This window comes from Lynx rufus, unplaced genomic scaffold (genome assembly GCF_022079265.1).
Source record: "Lynx rufus isolate CCGP_SWC_20201006 ecotype Redwood Valley unplaced genomic scaffold, mLynRuf1.p SCAF_14, whole genome shotgun sequence".
NCBI classification, from domain to species: domain Eukaryota; kingdom Metazoa; phylum Chordata; class Mammalia; order Carnivora; family Felidae; genus Lynx; species Lynx rufus.
In genome coordinates this window covers 2,683,858-2,701,260 of record NW_025814828.1, presented here as the reverse complement: position 1 = coordinate 2,701,260, position 17,403 = coordinate 2,683,858, and the positions used below count along the sequence as shown (strand labels likewise).

Here is a 17,403-nt window from a genome sequence, read left to right as displayed (position 1 = left end):
TGGTTAAAGCTCATTTTATTTTCCTGAGGTGTGGACTGGATCTCTGAACTTTGGCACAGCCTTTGGAGTAAGTGGTGCATCCTGAGTGCTGATCTCTTAGATGGTGAACACCTGTGTATCATGGCTAGCTGATACATGTGCTCTGCCTGTTACAATGGGAATGGCCATTCCCTAGAAGTTCCCGTGTCTACTGCTGTTTGAAACTTAATGGAATGGCACGCTCTAGATCTTGCGTACTGTGTTAACAGCTTCCCAACTGAGCTCACCATGTGATGGTTTGTCCAAGCGCTACACTGACACCATGACCCTCTGGGTTGACCATGCCTCAGCTGCTGCCCCATCTTGGATGACTGTGATGCCCCATCTGTAATGACTGTGATCCTACTGTAAGGAAATAGCAGTCCTTCTCCTCAGTTTCATGGGTAATGGTGCTGTGATGGTAGGCAGTTCCCCTCAATTATGACTCAAGGCATTGTAGACTGTCTGTGTATAACTCTCAGTGAGGTGTGCACGCTTCTTTCCTTGTGGTAGATAAGATGCTTCCTTGGGACGTTTTTTCTTGACCATTATAGTAAAAATACCCATCGTCCCTTCCGCTGATGGTTTAGACCTTTTTCTCCCTCTCATGTAGACACCTCTGTGGCTTTTCTATTTAAGCCTAATTTGAATGGTCTCTGATGGGATGTTGATCCTATCATAGCCATGCTTTCCTGGGTAGTTGTATGTAAAGTGGATATTTATGTGTTTTTAAAATTAAACACACAGGTTTAGGATGCACGCATATGTGCACAGACACACAGGTACAGGATACATGTGTAATCAATTTATTTAATCATTCAGAAATCCTGTCACACCAAACAGGACCTGAATGGTGATGGACAGAGAAGTCCTGTAACACCAAACAGGACCTGAATGGTGATGGACAGAGACGAGATGGGAAAGGCGAACATGTTTATGAATAGAGAAAATGATGTGAGGCAGAAAGAAGGAACATACTCTTCATGCTGTTGATCCTGATTCCATGGGGAAGACCGTGTTCCTGGTTCTCAGTGATGCAGCTACAGGTGCATAAAACAGGAGAGGAGGTTGAGTTGAGTGGACTGTATGAGCCTCAGGAAGTACAACATCAAGGGTTCGGGGGACGTTTAGTTGACCCAGTGCACCAAACCCACAGGGAACATCATACTCTCCATCCCCACGATATGGGGGGGACCCACTGGAATTTTTTCAGGGATGTGTGTGTGATGGGACTTTTCATAATCAGGATCCCTTCCAACACTTTCATGATTTCAGAATGAATGTTCATGGGGATGGCGCATCAAACATGATTTTACAGGATCTTTGATGGAGTTACACTCTGGTCTTCTGATTGCAAAAGGTCTCTGGCCTCAGGACATTAGATTCAGCATGAAAGCTAATATTTCTGTTTGACCTTTCTTTCGCCCCTTTCTTCCCAACAACAGTGACAAATGGCATGTGTTAGCCTAGAGCACAATCGTAATTTGAGGCTCGTATTACTTTAAAGGTTTAACAATCACACTTTAAGGAAATCACGTTCTGCCAGAAAATACACGTTGAACGGTTGTGTCATTGGCGTGGTAGCAGGGCCTCTGAGGTGGCTGTTGCAATTATGCAAAATTAAACACGGGATGAGCGGGAATAGTGCACATGGAGTGGTGACGCATTCGGACAACCCTCAAGTCAGAACTGACTGGAAAACTCATCATTTTTCCTGTCATCGCCACCAGCGTCTGGCTTTCCTGCTTCTCTGGCTGGAAGCAAGCATGTCACCTGGCTGGCTGTCACTGGCATGATTCTTGTGAAATAATGCTTTATCCCCAAACTGCTTTTTAGCGTTAGTCACCTCAACTGGTTTGCAGTCTCGGGGTAAAAAAAGTAACCTCATGTAACATAAAAAACGTCTCTAGTGACATAATTACCGAGTTGACATAGCGGCACTGATAACACGTCATTCTTACTTACAGTGTTCAGGACGGGTTGGTGCCCCTCTCATTTCTAGGACACTTTCCTGGGGAAAGACGAATACGAAAGGTGAATAAAGGAGCAACCCATCATGGCCATTTCCCAATATTTGTAAGGATTTCTTCTTTTATTTTATTTTATTTTTTTTTTCAACGTTTATTTATTTTTGCGACAGAGAGAGACAGAGCATGAACGGGGGAGGGGCAGAGAGAGAGGGAGACACAGAATCGGAAACAGGCTCCAGGCTCTGAGCCATCAACCCAGAGCCCGACGCGGGGCTCGAACTCACGGACCGCGAGATCGTGACCTGGCTGAAGTTGGACGCTTAACCGACTGCGCCACCCAGGCACCCCAGGATTTCTTCTTTTAAATAATGGATTTTATCAAAGATAATTCATGGAAGGGAAAATGTAAAATGAATCAGTTTTTTTTTTCCAGATAGCATATTTACAGATCAGGTAAGAGATATGTTCAGGAAAAAAAAAAAAAAAAAATATATATATATATATATATATATATATATATATATATATATATATATATATCACATTACCAGTTTTGCTCATATCTATAAGATTTTCTTCAGGAATATTGTTTCCTCTCATCAACTCCCTGAACTTTGCAAAGTCGTTGTCATCAGGATGAAGTCTTTTGCCTGAAAATCACCGTGCATAAAGCAGAAATTGCCCATTAGAACCCCTAAGAATTTCTGAATGCAGAATGAGGAGAATGAATGGGGAAAGCAAGTCTTTAACTCAGTCTCCAACAGTTGCCACTGACTTTGTCCCAGTGTCAGCTGCCTGACCTAAGTGGGTAGGAGCCGTTCACTGCTTTTCCCCTGTGTATCCCATGCACTGCCCAACATCAGCAGCGGGACTCCAGGAAAACAGCAGGAAATCCATGAATTGGGGGCCTAATCCATCAAGAATATCCAGCCTACCTCATCTCTGCCTACACCTCAGACTCTGGCTCTGACATGCACCCCTGGTTCTGGGCCCAAGAAAGTCTGCAGAGGGCAAAGCGCAAACCACAAGCACGGTTCTCACCTTCCCAACCATAGCCCTGTCACACAGTAATGGGAGACAGCTTGCTTTTTTATGAAAACCAGAGTTTGCAAATGCCTTTTTCCAACTTGAAACCTAGTATCTCAGAGCTGAAGCACCCCTCTCAAGCCCCTGTGGGTGGAAATCGTTGATGTTCACAATAGTGCATTGAAAGGATTAAACAGGATGAAGGTTTTTTGTTGTTTTTAAGTTTCTGCTCTGAGGCTGAAGAGTCTATTTGAAAAATTGTCATAAAATGAAGGAATTGGGGTCAACCCGAAGATAGCCGTGGCTTGAAATGAGTTGACTTGTTAGCAAATAATTTCTAATCAAACTGTTTTTTTTTTTGCACAAATGGGAATTATTCTTAAATGTCTTATGATCTGGTACCTCCAACCTGTACTGATATTCTCACTGAGAATGCTGACGGTGGAAATATTACCTGCCCAATACGATCGTCAGGATGATATACGTACCAAGCAACGCAAACATTTGTGTGGTGTGTCCTGCTCTGTCCACGTTGGCCGTACGTATTATGAGAGAACCGAGGCTGTCATAACCAATATGGAAAGTATTTCCATTCGTATCTGTGAGACAAAAAATATATATGTAAAATGTATATAAACTGTAGCGTGGCCTTAGTGAATATTGGAGATTGGGGATAATTTAGAGGCATGTGCCTGGACACATTTCCAATGATTGGTTGAACTAGAATTCAGGCAGACAAGAGTGGAAATATTACGCAGCCATGACCATCGTCAGGAAGATATACGTACCAAGCAATACAAACGCTTTTGTGGTGTTTCTTTTGGTGTTCACGTTGTTTCCGATATTTGAGACTATAGAGAAAAGACTGAAAATATTTTGACTCGTATCTGTGAGTGAGACAAAAAATATATATGTAAAATGTATATAAACTGTAGCCTTGCCTTAGTGAATGTATTGGAGATTGGCTCTACCGTGGCCTAATTAGCATATTAGTAACACCATTCTCATATTGGTCCCTCTGACGATGCAGCGAATGTTAGCATTGCTTATGACATGGAGACAAGGCCTATAAGGAACTTTTCCTTATTGCCCCATTCTTCCGATATTAAACATTTCACCCCTTCCAGTCTTACTAAAGTGTTTTCTGAAACGTGTTCCAGGGGAGCCAACGTTTTTTGAGCAACACGACTTGTTGTTATATGGCATATTATCAATACAAGTTTAAAATCTCTTTCTGTTTGCCTTATCCCAGCATTGGAGATGATTTCTCTTTAAGACCAAAATTCAGTTGCCCTTTAAAACCCTGCATGACTGTGTGCTGAGTGCCTATCCTACATTGGGCGATCTTCTGAGTCATTTGCGTCTGCCCCCTTAATCTAGGTGTATTACCCAACAAATTTCTGGCTGCCATGAACATGTGCATTTTTATTAATACGGTTATACTTGTGAGGATACACACGTTCAGATCCCGCCTGCAGGGGCACCTTCCACTCTGGCTCTGCCCATCCACCCCGGCACGTGTACAAGAAAAAGAATAAGCATTGACCAACTTAGCGTCATCACCATACCTTCTAATATCCGTTCTCTCTTCTGCTCTCAACGTACATAATGCCTTAATGGAACCACTCATCAGGATTTTATTTGAAACTATGCCACTTTGTGTTTCCCATTCAAATAGCCTTCGTCAGCCCCAGCCAGAGACCAAGTGGCAGTTGACACAACTTCAGAGTCAGAGTGGCATGGACCTAAATCTTGCACAGGCTTGCTCTTAAGTCCATGAGTCTTGGGTTACGTTGGAACAATTTAAATAACAGTTTATACATCTCTTCAGATTCTTAGTAACCAAATGTTTTAATGATAATGTTATAAAGAAGGGCTTCGCTTGGATGGCTCAGTCAGTTGAGCATCTAACTTCCACTCAGGTCATGATCTCACGGCTCATGAGTTCAAGCCCTACATCGGGCTCTGTGTTGACAGCTCAGAGCCTGCAGCCTGATTCGAATTTTGTGTCTCCCTCTCTCTGTGTCCCTCCCCTGCTTGTGCTCGGCTCTCTCTCTCTCTCTCTCTCAAAGATAAATAAACATTAAAAAAATTTTTTTAAATGAAGGGCTTTGCAGAAAATCTCACTAAATAGGTTTATAGAGGTAGTGCAGGTTATGGAAGCAATGAAGTTAAATCTGTCTTCTGAGCCTCCGGGGTGGTTTCAGGACCACTGCTGGTATTCTGCTTGTCAGTGTGACACCTCACTTTCTCCAGAACAGAGCTGGGTAGGTTACAATTCCTAGCTCCAAAAGAGCTATTACAGTAAGTGCAGCTCATTCTCCCTTCTCAAGTTGTCCAAATCTAAGTTAGGAGGGGTTACCAAAAGGGAGAAAATTCAAGAAAAGATGATAGAGGACGTTGATGGCTCAGGCAAAGGAAAAAATAATGTAAATCTAAGAAGAGTGAAAACATAACTTAAAAAATCTACTGGGAACATAAGTTACTGAGGAATATGCATAGGGTCGAATGCCAGGCATATAATTCACTTTGTTTGCATATATATTTTACTTTTTGCAAAGCCGTTGTGCTGTTTCTTATCTTAGATGAGGGGTGTAACCACAGACTTACACATCACAATTTTAATCAGATATTTAGACATTAGGCCATTTAAAATTTGGAGTGTTGTTTAGGGTAATTAAGAAGAGTTTAGAATCTAAGTGTTAGCCGACATCCCCATTGCTTTTAACAGAAGGTGAGGTTATGAACAAATGTGCCTGGTATTAAAATCACTCCGATTTCCTTGGATTGTAGGTTAATCTCCCAAGAATGGAATGCAGTAAGATGTTTTAAGATGATGTTTAAAAAAGTATTCTCTTAAAGCAAAATGAGATTGATATGTAAAGTGAGGATAGACCTATGATATTTAGTTCCTAAGGCCATTTAAATTATCTTGAAACATTCTCATATACTCAAGAACTTTATGAAATAAACATCCTGAGCACTTATCAATGATTTAACAATACTCAAAATTGGAAGGGGCCACCAATGTCCTATGACTTAACTGTGCACGACAAAATAAAGTGCTTGGATAGATAATTTAGGGGAGTGTGCCTGGTCACATTTCCAATGATTAGTTGAACTAGAATTCAGGCAGACAAGAGTTCCAGAAAGAAGTGGAGACTAAGATTTTGACCTTAATATCTCAGTAAAATACTTGTACTTACAACCAATATTGATAAACTTGTCACGCCCAATGGTTCCCACGGCAGACTTTTCTGTGCACAGTCCGTTCATCCTTAAAAACAAAATGTCTTCAAGTGAGTCGATGAAAACAAACTTTGAACCACAATTAACATTCTCTTTGTCTCAATCGCACAAGAATCTGAATGAGGCATCATTTCAGTGCCTGTAAACAACATGCCATTTGAAAGAGAAGAAATACTTTTTCCACCATCAAAGGTCACCTGCCAAAAATGTCTTTGTCTACACATGGAATCAGGTAGTTCTAAAGAGTGACTATAAAACAAGTCATATTTAAAGGCAATTAAACATGAAGAAATCTGAATTGTTAGAAAAGAAGGCAAAAAGAACATTCCCTTGCCTTAAAGATTTTCTGGAAAAAGAGAAGAGCCGTCAAGACGGTCTTTGGCGGTTCTCACAACGTGGGCAAAGATTTCTTACATAATATAATAGACAAAAGCACCCCCCAGAAAAGGGGGAAAAATGATGGGCTTAATTAATCAGAACCATAAACTTGTATTAAAACACTACTCAGAAAATTAGACATCAAGTCACATATGTGTGCACACGCACAAACATACATACACACACAAGCAAATGCATAAATACACATGATGCATGTATGTGCTGGATGGAAACTACATGTGTATTACAAACAATTATATACGTGTCACATATATAACGAGAGAGTTTGTGTATTCCTGTGTGTGTATATGATAAAAAATGCATATTTGGAAAAACAGGAAGAATGAATACGGCAGAAATCGTAAAAGAGGAAGTAAACCAACTAACATGGGGCAAATGGTTGAACAGACCCGTCATGCAAGAGTGACAGTGTAGGAAACCGTGCTCAGGTCGATGACTCATCAGAGACATGCAGGTTAAAACCACAGTGGGCTGGTGCCTCACATTCACAGGACTGCCTAAAATCAAAAGATGTCAATACCGAGGTTTAGGAAGAATGTGCTGCCGCTAAATATCTGATACGTTACTGGCAAGAATGCAAAAGGCACCGTCACTTAGAAAACAGCTTGACCCTTTCTGTGGTTAAATATGCTCGTGTGCCATGATGCAGCAGTTGTGGGCTACCGGAGAGGAGTTGCAAATAAATATGTGTCGGCACAGACATTAGTGCAGAGCAGTTCGTATCCAAGGTGTTCAAGACAACCACAAAGTGGAAACGTTACCCAGGAAGTGGGAAACGTACATATTGGTACATACACGAGGAACTTTGATTGGCAGTGATGCGAGTGACTGTTTGCATACGGAGACACGTGGATATACGTTCCAAACCTTATGCAGAGTGAAGACAGCAGAATGAGATGCATCGTGTTTAATTGCAGCGTGTGAAGTTTAATGCGTGTGAAGTTCTAGAAGAGGGAAGGAAAGCACGGCATGTCAGGTGTTGCCTATGCTACCTGGGGTGATGGAAATGTATGCATCTTGAGGGTGCAATAGATGTACACATAGGTCCAAGTTCACTGAACTATGCCTTCACATGGATACCTACCACTACACGTCCCTTGCGTTTCAGTGAACCTGATTGCAGGGTGGGCGTCCAAAGGGAAAGTCTACTAAACACAGACGGACACAGAAATTTGAAAAATGAGAGAAAAAGACCCTAGGGTACTCTTTAAAAAGTTAATGAAAACTGACAGGTGTATCTATTGAAATAGGATGTGTGTGTAACTTGATAATATGTGTATAATCGATTATATATTATATAGAACATATAACCAACTATATATTTTATATACAATCAATTATACAATTATATAACATTGCATAGCTTTTACATATATGTATGTATATAATTACATAATTATATAACGTTACATGTATATTACCTACGGTGTATGTATATATGCAATGTCATATAATTATTGTATATAACATATAATCAACTATATATTTTATATAGTTATATAATCAATTATATAATTATATAACATTATATATCTATTACATATATGTATCTATATAATCACACAATTATATAAGGTTACATGTATATTACATATAATGTATGTATATATGCAATGTTATATGATTATTGCATATAACATATGACCAACTATATATTTTATATACAATTATATTATTAATTATATATTGTATTACATTACATATCTGTTACATCTATGTACATAATTACATAATTATATAACGTTACACATATATTACATATAATGTATGTATATATGCAATGTTATACAATTATTGTATATAATATACTGCAGTTTTATCCATTACTGACTTCGTAGAGCCTTTGAGTGTTATTTATGGAATACTCACTATATTGCAGGCATATACATATATTATTATTATATATTTTCCATATTATAATTGTATAAGATTTCATATTATATAACATGTTATATAATTTAATACACAATTATATTTATATATTTATAAACCACTCTCTCCAAACATAACCCTTTCTTTTCCTTCATGTCAGTCTCTTTTTATTTCTCATTCTTCAAAGTATGTGCCTGTGTTTATGTGTGTGTGAGCAGTGGAGACTGAAAGATTCCTGCATTCTACCTATAGCTTTAGAAATTAGGTCTTCAGAAACAGACTTCATTCGGTTTCTTATAATCCCCTGTCACCACCCCTTGCAAGTTTTCTCATTTCTTTATACTGAGAACTTTTTGAACTATCATAAGCTATCATCAGTTCCCCCGAGCAGCTCCATCTGAACTCAGAAAGATAGAAATTAGCATTATACTTCCCACCTGCAATGTAAATAGATGTTTGAATCTTACAGGCCAGGATCTGTTTGCATGATTTGATGCTTTCAGATGCCCTATATTCCTTTGATTTCAGTGATAGCTCCTGCTTCATTTCGTTATCCTAGGAGTCGTTTACTGGAAGTCAAATGTTGGTGTGGAAATCATTGTTATTTCCAGGTGAATTCATCAGCATGTGTGATTGCTGGTGTTTTCAATTTAGCAATACAGTTCAGCTATGCGATCATTGTCATTTTCTGGTGCCCTCTTTCCACCGCATGTTTACTCTTAGTAAAGAATTTCATGCATGATATTATTACTTTATAGATCTGTATCTGGCTCTGGTTTGAACAATGGAAGTAAAAAGTGTCTTCATCGTCTGTTACTCTTGAGTTCTTAATAAAATGCCTGCAGGAAAGTGAGGATTTTGTAAATAATATTTGAAGCAGCAAAGGCTTTGGTGAATTTAATGATGATTAAACATTGCTACTTGGGAGTTCTTCAGGGTAGAGAATGATTGAGGCCAGTGTCGGGCACCCTATGGTCACAGGAGGTCCCTGAGAATCATCTCATTAAAGCAAGAAGGGTGTACTGAATTTCTTAAGAACTCAGAGCCTCACTTTTCAACATCACCGGGGTATTTCACTGCAAACATGCAACTCAGATGCCCTCTCAGGGCCATCAGATCAGGCCTTTTCATTCTGTGCTATTCTTACATGACAGAAAAATTGAAGACGACTGTGCCATTTGTTATGTCCACATCAACTTTGCGCATATAACCGTGGAATGGGCCGTTGCTTATCTTGTCAACGTTGGTGGCTGCGACCAAAAGCGTGTTCCATTCTCCTGAAAGCTAAAAGCAAAGTTTCCATCAGAAATGTTGGTCCAGTTCTTTTGATGGCCTCCGACATCATCCAGCATGGGTTTCCCTCCTCTTTTACATCAGCAGCGAGCTATCTAACTTTAAGGAACAAAAGCACGATTTATAAAATACTGAGAAACCCAAGTCTGCAGCAGAACTAAAAACTCACATAGTCCTGAAATAGCACACTCGTTCTTACCAAATGCAGGAGCTCAAACCCAACAGCTCTTTGCCTGATGAACCTTCTCTTTTACAAGTACGGGGGAAGCAGCCAGTTAATAGACCAGAGCAGACATGTACAAAAGAAATGTGTAAGGAGTTGGTGAACAGAGGGATTCCGAGTTTCCAGGTGCATGGCTAGGCTTAGACGCACATAAATTTGGATATACATAGAAAACTCCCCAAAAGACACACACACACACACACACACACACACACACACAAACACAGAGGCACACACATGAAGACGTCCATGTCAGGTCAGCCTTTTTCTGGTACCTGTGTAAGGTTGTCTTGTAAAGGTGGGTGGCTGTCCGGTAAAGGTAGGCGGCCTTCCGGTAAAGGTAGGCGACCGTCCGGTAGAGGTAGGTGGCCGTCCGGTAGAGGTAGGCGGCCGTCTGGTAGAGGTAGGCGGGCATCCGGTAGAGGTTGGCGGCCGTCCGGTAGAGGTAGGCGGCCGTCCGGTAGAGGCAGGCGGCTGTCCGGTAGAGGTAGGCGCCCGTCCGGTAGAGGTAGGAGGCTGTCCGGTAGAGGTAGGCGCCCGTCCGGTAGAGGTAGGCGGCCGCCACAAACCAGAACGACTCCAAGAAGTAAGAGTAGAATCTTCATCTTTCTAGCACCTCTTGGTTTCTCCTCTGGAGGAAGCTCAGAATCAATTACCTGCTGGTGAGAATCTTGACCTCTTTATATAGTAAACATCTGTGAATGTGGCAATGTTTATCTACTTGTCATTTTTTCACAAGAGACCATTGTGCAACGCTGAAAATAAACATCCTGTTGGCAGCAATGTATCCCAAAGGTCTTTCAGACCTGGGTCATAAACCCCTCCAAAGGACGTTCCATTAACCCCTTCCATAAACCCCTCCAAAGGACATTCAGAAGGTAGGCCTGCCTACAGGGTCGTTTGGATCAAGCCTGCATATCTGATGTCACACTGAGACTCATTCACTCATTCTGGGAGAGGGGAGTGCGGGGAATAAACCTGTCCTTCCCTTTCTCTCAGATGAGTTTCAAGGAAATCACCTTCTTTCCCCAGCAAACTGCACCCTTTTCCTTGTTGAAAGACAGAAAGATTTATGTGTGGGCAATGAGTTATGCCCACTCATAAATATAAATGCCAAGGTACAGACCAAATGTGTGGAAACATTAGGTCTTCCTTTATTTCCCAGACTCTGAAGTGGGTGAACGAGCTGGACGGTACACTCCTTTGGAGGTTTTTTGGGGACAGAGGTTTAGAGTGTCCTGAGTGACTCTGACCCTGTGAGTTGGTTGTGACATCAGACAATTTTGTACTGATGGAAAGCTCGTAGGGGCGTGTTCCGCTTGGAGAAATCAGGTTTTAAGTTGTTATTAAAATCTTAAAAAAAAAAAAAAACAGTGAATCCGTCGACAAAATAACAGTTTTTTAGGAAGCTGTTACCATGGCCAATTTCTGCAATATTAAATGAACTTTCCAGTCATCTTTACAGGCTAATAAGCAGTAACAGAGGTGCCTTGGTAGCTCAGTTGGTTAAGTGTCTGATGCTTGATCACAGGTCAGGTCTTGATGTCAGGGTTGTGAGTTCAAGCCCCGCGTTGGACTCCACACTGGGTGTGAAGTGTCCTTGCCTAAATAAATAAGCAAACAAAGAAACAAATAAATAAAGCAAGAACAGTCAACCTTACACTCCTTTAGCTCACTTTTTGTCAGTTATGAAATGGAAAGAGTAAATGGTCTATGGGATAATAATAGACCGGAATGTCAAGAATATATGGGTATCTTTTGAAATTTGATAAGAGCAGGGCTAATCTGGTCTAAAACCCAGTCTGTTGCAATAACCCTTCATTAAAAGTGTCCCCCATCGAAACTCATGTGTTGAAATCCAAACCTCCAGAATCTCAAGTGTACTTTCAAAATAGGGTCACTGAGGGGCGCCTGGGTGGCGCAGTCGGTTAAGCGTCCGACTTCAGCCAGGTCATGATCTCGCGGTCCGGGAGTTCGAGCCCCGCGTCAGGCTCTGGGCTGATGGCTCGGAGCCTGGAGCCTGTTTCCGATTCTGTGTCTCCCTCTCTCTCTGCCCCTCCCCCGTTCATGCTCTGTTTCTCTCTGTCCCAAAAATAAATAAAAAACGTTGAAAAAAAAATTTTTAAAAAAATAGGGTCACTGCAAACATAGTTAATTAAGAGGAGATCATGAGGGACTAATTCAGTATGGCTGGTATCCTTATCAAAAGGGAAATTTGGGCATACATGGAGAAAACAGGGTTATGCTGCCCCAACCCAGCGACCTTCCACAGGCTAGAGGAAAGGAAGAAAAGAGACCGTCCTCTAGAGGCTGCATGGAGAGCCCAGGCTGCCCACATCCCATCTCAGACTTCTGGCCTCTGGATCTGTGAGATAACACATTTGTGTTGTTTTAAGCCACCGCGTTTGTTTTGTTTATTGTTTGTTTGTACAGCAGCCCTGGAAAACTCACGTTTTCCAGGAGTTGGGATTTGATGTTGACTTGACTTAGGCGATTCGGCTCAGTTTGCCGCTGGCTCCTACGGCCTGCGGCTGAGCCATGCGAGTTCACGGGAGACGTTCTTTTCTCCGTGGCTAACAACTCAGTAGGGCAAGAGAGTTCAAGTCTCAAGGAAGCTTCTTGGAAGGTGTCAAGAGACCATTCCTACAAATGACTGAGGACCTTCAGGGAAATCAAGGAGAAAGAAAACAATGAATTTCCTCTGTTTGCAGTTTCCCTAACATTTTTTATAGGCATTTAAAATGGTGACAGGTTTGGGCACCTGGGTGGCTCAGTCGATTGAGTGTCTGACTTTGGCTCAGGCCATGGTCTCACACATGGTTCGCGAGTTCGAGCCCCGGGTCGGGCTCTGTGCTGACAGCTCAGAGCCTAGAACCTGCTTCCGATTCTGTGTTTCCTCTCTCTCTGCGCCTCCCCTGCTTGTGCTCGCTCACGCTCTGTCTCTCTCTATCTCTGTCTCAAAAATAAACATTAAAAATATTTTTAAATGGTGACAGGTTAAAATGATTGGCTCACGTTAGTTTTCACAGAAACCATGTGGTCTTCATTATTCTTGGGAGGTCTTTCCTTTCTCCAGAGATGTGGTGTGACTCTGGGCACAGGACCGGTCACAGTCTGTCTGTCTTGATTTCACAAATTCTTTTTTATTTACTTTGAAGGTACTTTCTATTCTCCCACAAAAGGCAACAAAAACAATTGTGATGAAGGACTTCCTCGCCAGATGAGTGTAATTAATTACACATAGCATGGACTCAGAAGTCTATGCTAGAGAGAATCATAACGTCAGAGTAATTCTCATTTGGGCTTTGACCTTCCCTCACCTTTTGATGAAAGTCTCTCAAGACTCCTGCTTCTTCAACTGACCTCTTGCTTCCTTTATTTTAAAAGAGGCCATTTTGGGTTCTTGAAGCAGATTCTTTCATTTCTTTTTTCCTGTGCTTTTGGAGCCATTATTGCATTTCTCTGTTTTGTATTCCCTCTGTAGATCACCCCATATTGTTGCCTCTTGCATGAAAAATGAAATGAAATCTTTTCCGTATCTGACAGTGTTCCTTCCCACATTGTTCATTTTCAGCACTAGGAGATGGATAATACTCTCTCATCAGTCAACACGGGGATTGAGTTTAATATTTAAGTAACACTGTCCTCCCTGGTTCCCTTTAATTACACCTCACTTGCCCTCCACATGCCGTTTGGGTCCTAATTACATCCATTACCTGGGTATATTCACTCAGTGCACACTGAACTATAGGAGATATGATATGTTGGAGGCTCAGTTATTAATTTGTGAAGAATTCTATGGAGATCTCCCTTCCTTTTTTTTCTCATATAGACCCAGATTTTTTTAGACATCTGAGTCAAGTCTTCAAGTACACAAGTCATTCTCCCCCACACCTTGCCCTCCAGCCATGTTCTTTTCTTTGCTTTCTACTTTTTACATTTCTCTGCATCCAGGACGAGACTCTGGTCTTGCAATTCATTTAAGATTCTTGCCGTTTCTAGAATTATCTCTAGGAAGCCAGGTGTCCTGTCTTTTCCTTTTGCATTTTCTAGTTTACATGTTCATTGTAAAGGATGAAGCAGACACCTGTCTACTCTGTCCTGAAGGACCTACAGCATATAACTCTTGCCCAAATCCATTAGGTTGTTTGACTCACGACGTGCCAAGAACAGAAAAAGTAAAGGCCTAAAAGACATTTTGATTTCTCTGTGTATCATTTCACTTTTCTTTTTCTTTAAGTTTATTTATTTATTTTGAGAGAGAGCATGAGGAGGGAGGCACAGAGAGAGAGAGAGAGAGAGAGAGAGAGAGAGAGAGAGAGAGAGAGAGAATACCAAGCAGGGCAGAGCCGACGTGGAGCTCTAACTAATGAAACCGTGAGATCATGACCTGCGCTTAAGTCAACAGAGCCACCCAGGTGTCCCTCGCTTTTCATCTAATAGTTTTTATGTTAACTCCTCTTAGATTCCCTACCAACATCCAAGTGTTCAGAGTCAGAAGGATGATAATTATGTTTTTGAGATCTCGACTCAGAGTAGTTAGGTGACAAGTCATCCTAGTTTTCTTCGGAGTTCCTGGTTTCTTGGGATGTAAGACTGGGAATCTTACATCGTAGGAAATCCTGTAGTGCTGAGCCAACAGGGGGAACTAGACCCCCTAAGAGTGGTGATTAACCACATGGAATTTCAAGCCTTCCCATGGACATCCTGGTCACTTGATGTGGGACCTGGCTTTCTTAACTGTGTGTTTAAAAAGTTCACTGCAGTGCCAGTAAGAGCCATTGTTCTTGCAAACTCTACAAAGCGCTGTGCAGTTTCCCCAGCCTTGCTTTCCAGCTTTACCCCTTTCGAGATGCCTCCTGCTGCTGTAAGACCCTCTTCTCAAAAAGATACACGGGCGTCTGGGTGTTTCTAGAAGCCCATGAGCAATTCTTTAGCAGAAAGGCCACTGTCACTGGCCAGTCAGTGTACAACTTACATGCTTCGAAATTACCTCCCACTCTCCTCTTTTACTCCTCCTTCCTCATAGTTTCTGTCCTTCGACAGAAATGTCCACTCCAGGTTGGTTTTTGTGCTGTGCTTTTGTGCTGAAACCCCGTGCCAAAAACAGTTCCAGGTGCATATATAGGGGCAGGGTTGTCAGATTAAAATACAGGCTGCTTCGTTAAATTTGCATTTTACATACAGCATGGGCATAAGTTACGCTGGGAAGAGAAAGCTTTGTTGTTTATGTCAAATTCAAAGCTGACTGCCCGTCTCCATTTGTGTTCACTGAGTCTGTATCATGGGACTCTGCAGGCTGACCAGTCCCAGGACGTGCAGTCGGTAACCTGGAGGCTGACCAGTCCCGGGACGTGCAGTCGGTAACCTGGAGACTCAGGGGAGCCGATGAAAGAGTAGATTTACCCTTGATCCGCCTTCTTCTTTGTGTAGCCAGCCTCACTTCCATAAAATCGGACCACCACAAGTGACTGTAGATCTGGTTATATGTGTACATCTGGACCTGATGCATTCAACAGTGCGGTTTCCTTTTCAACCACCGAGAACATTTTCAGCGGTGGTGAAGCGTGCAGGCACCGAAGGGGTGAATCTCAGATCTCCACACGGGAACAGCAGCACCACAAACACACCTCAGCACCTGTCCTTGTGAAGTTTTCTCTCCAGAATTCTCTCCTCTCTGTGCGCCTCGGAAGCCCACCAGGCCAGACGACAATCCCACAAACCTATCCACATAGGGAAAAAGAATCTGCCAACCTCCGTGATGCATCCGATGGCCGTTCTAACTGCGATACATGCACACGGCAGGCAGTCGTCATAAGCATAGGTATTGATAGGACTAGAGGAGATACCCCACGGTTCCTGCAAATGTCAGAGGGGGCGGCTTCCTGCCTGAAGGTAAGGCACTGCTGTGACTCCCATAGCTCATGCATGTGTTTGCATTTAGTTAGTTTTCAACTGTTGCTTACTTCTTTGTTTTAGTTTCAGGGTGATGCGTTTATTTTGCCAGATGATGGCATTGCCTTGCTGGGGGGATATGCCGCCGAGCGCCGTTCTTTATTACAACATTTATTGTCAATGAACTGTGGATTGTGGTTCCTCCCCCCTGAGGAATGGTTCGATATCATCTAGTCCCACATTGGAAACAAAGGCCCCTGTGAGCACAGATAAATCACAGTGGAAATACGTGAAAGCTCCCTTTGCAAGCTCTCCTAGCAAGATATACATGTGGGCTCGAGGGTCACACCTTCTCCAACTGTGGTGGCAGTGTTAGGAGACGGGCCCATTATCTTTGGGAAGAATGAGCATTTCAGAGTTTTTAAAGGCAACTATTAGAGGAGCACCTGGGTGTCTCAGTGGGTTAAGCATCTGATTTCGGCTCAGGTCGTGATCTCCCGGTTCATGAGTTTGAGCCCCACATTGGGCTCTGTGCTGACAGCTCAGAACCTGGAGTCTGCTTTGGATTCTCTCTCTCTCTCTCTCTCTCTGTCTCTCTGGCCTTCCCCCACAAACAAATAGAAACCCACACGGAGATCTGCCCGAGCAAAATCGCAAAACCAAACACTAAGTCGAAATCTTAACACATGCAGAGAAAAAAACGTTTAAAAGGGTGGATTGCCTTGAGAGAAGGAAGTAACGGGTGGACCACTAAATTCTCTCAAGAAACAGTGGAAGTCGTGACGTAGTAAAATGTTCCGCTGTCAAATGTTCTTACTAAATTGAAAGAGAAATACAGATATTTTCAAACAACCAAAACCTAAGAGCATCTGTCATATGCGTGGCAACACTTCGAGAAAGGATTGCAAATCAAGGAAGCTGGCAAATACACAAGAAAGCCACAGTCATATTCAGAATGAAAACTTGATGGTGATGTTATGGGTTTAAAAGTGATGATGGACCTGAAATAAATGCAACCATGGATGTACTTTAATGGATATAGCTAAGTTTTTCTAATCACCTTCTCTTATCTGACAGTAAAAAGTGAGTTACTATGAGACTTTGGTAAGTCAGTAACATACCGTAATCACTAGGGGTATCATTAACAGGTTAGTAACAGTCTATCTTCAGAGCTCATTGGAAAGGAATAGAAAAGGTGGAAAAATAATCAGTTGGAAAAAAGGGAAAAACACAGATTATCACTGGAAGTGTATGTGTATGGGCATATAAGGCCCTGTTAAATTTTATATACATAGTATATATAGTAGTATATGGTATACCTACATTTTATCTATGTCTATCTATATCTATCTATCTATCTATCTATCTATCTATCTATCTATCATCCTATCATCCATCCATCCATCCATCATACCTGTTTGTCCATCCATCCATCCATCCATCCATCCATCCATTTAT

General features: G+C 41.9%; 1 protein-coding gene across 2 annotated transcripts; it reads right to left on the bottom strand.

Annotated features, from left to right (window-relative positions):
* Positions 1-810: 810 nt before the first annotated feature.
* LOC124509330 (odorant-binding protein-like) lies at positions 811-10,663 on the bottom strand. Of its 2 annotated transcripts, none has more exons than XM_047075864.1 (8): positions 10,326-10,663; positions 9,682-9,818; positions 6,221-6,291; positions 3,803-3,901; positions 3,503-3,613; positions 2,537-2,638; positions 1,941-2,029; positions 811-1,058 (listed from the first exon to the last, which is right to left on the bottom strand). In XM_047075864.1, the coding sequence occupies exons 1-7, from the start codon at positions 10,653-10,655 to the stop codon at positions 1,989-1,991; spliced, it is 891 nt and encodes a 296-aa protein (XP_046931820.1). In that variant the 5' UTR covers positions 10,656-10,663; the 3' UTR covers positions 811-1,058; positions 1,941-1,988. The 2 variants fall into 2 exon arrangements, with proteins under 2 accessions (XP_046931820.1, XP_046931821.1); XM_047075865.1 differs by having other exon boundaries at positions 1,984-2,029.
* Positions 10,664-17,403: the final 6,740 nt, after the last annotated feature.

Coding starts and splice junctions, on each gene's coding strand:
- LOC124509330 (XM_047075864.1), bottom strand. CDS start 10,655: ATGAAGATTCTACTCTTACTTCTTGGAGTCGTTCTGGTTTGTGGCGGC. Junction 9,819..10,325: donor TACAAGACAACCTTACACAG/GTACCAGAAAAA, acceptor CTTTGCTTTTAG/CTTTCAGGAGAATGGAACAC. Junction 6,292..9,681: donor GTCTTCAATTTTTCTGTCAT/GTAAGAATAGCA, acceptor TTTGTTTTTAAG/GATGAACGGACTGTGCACAG.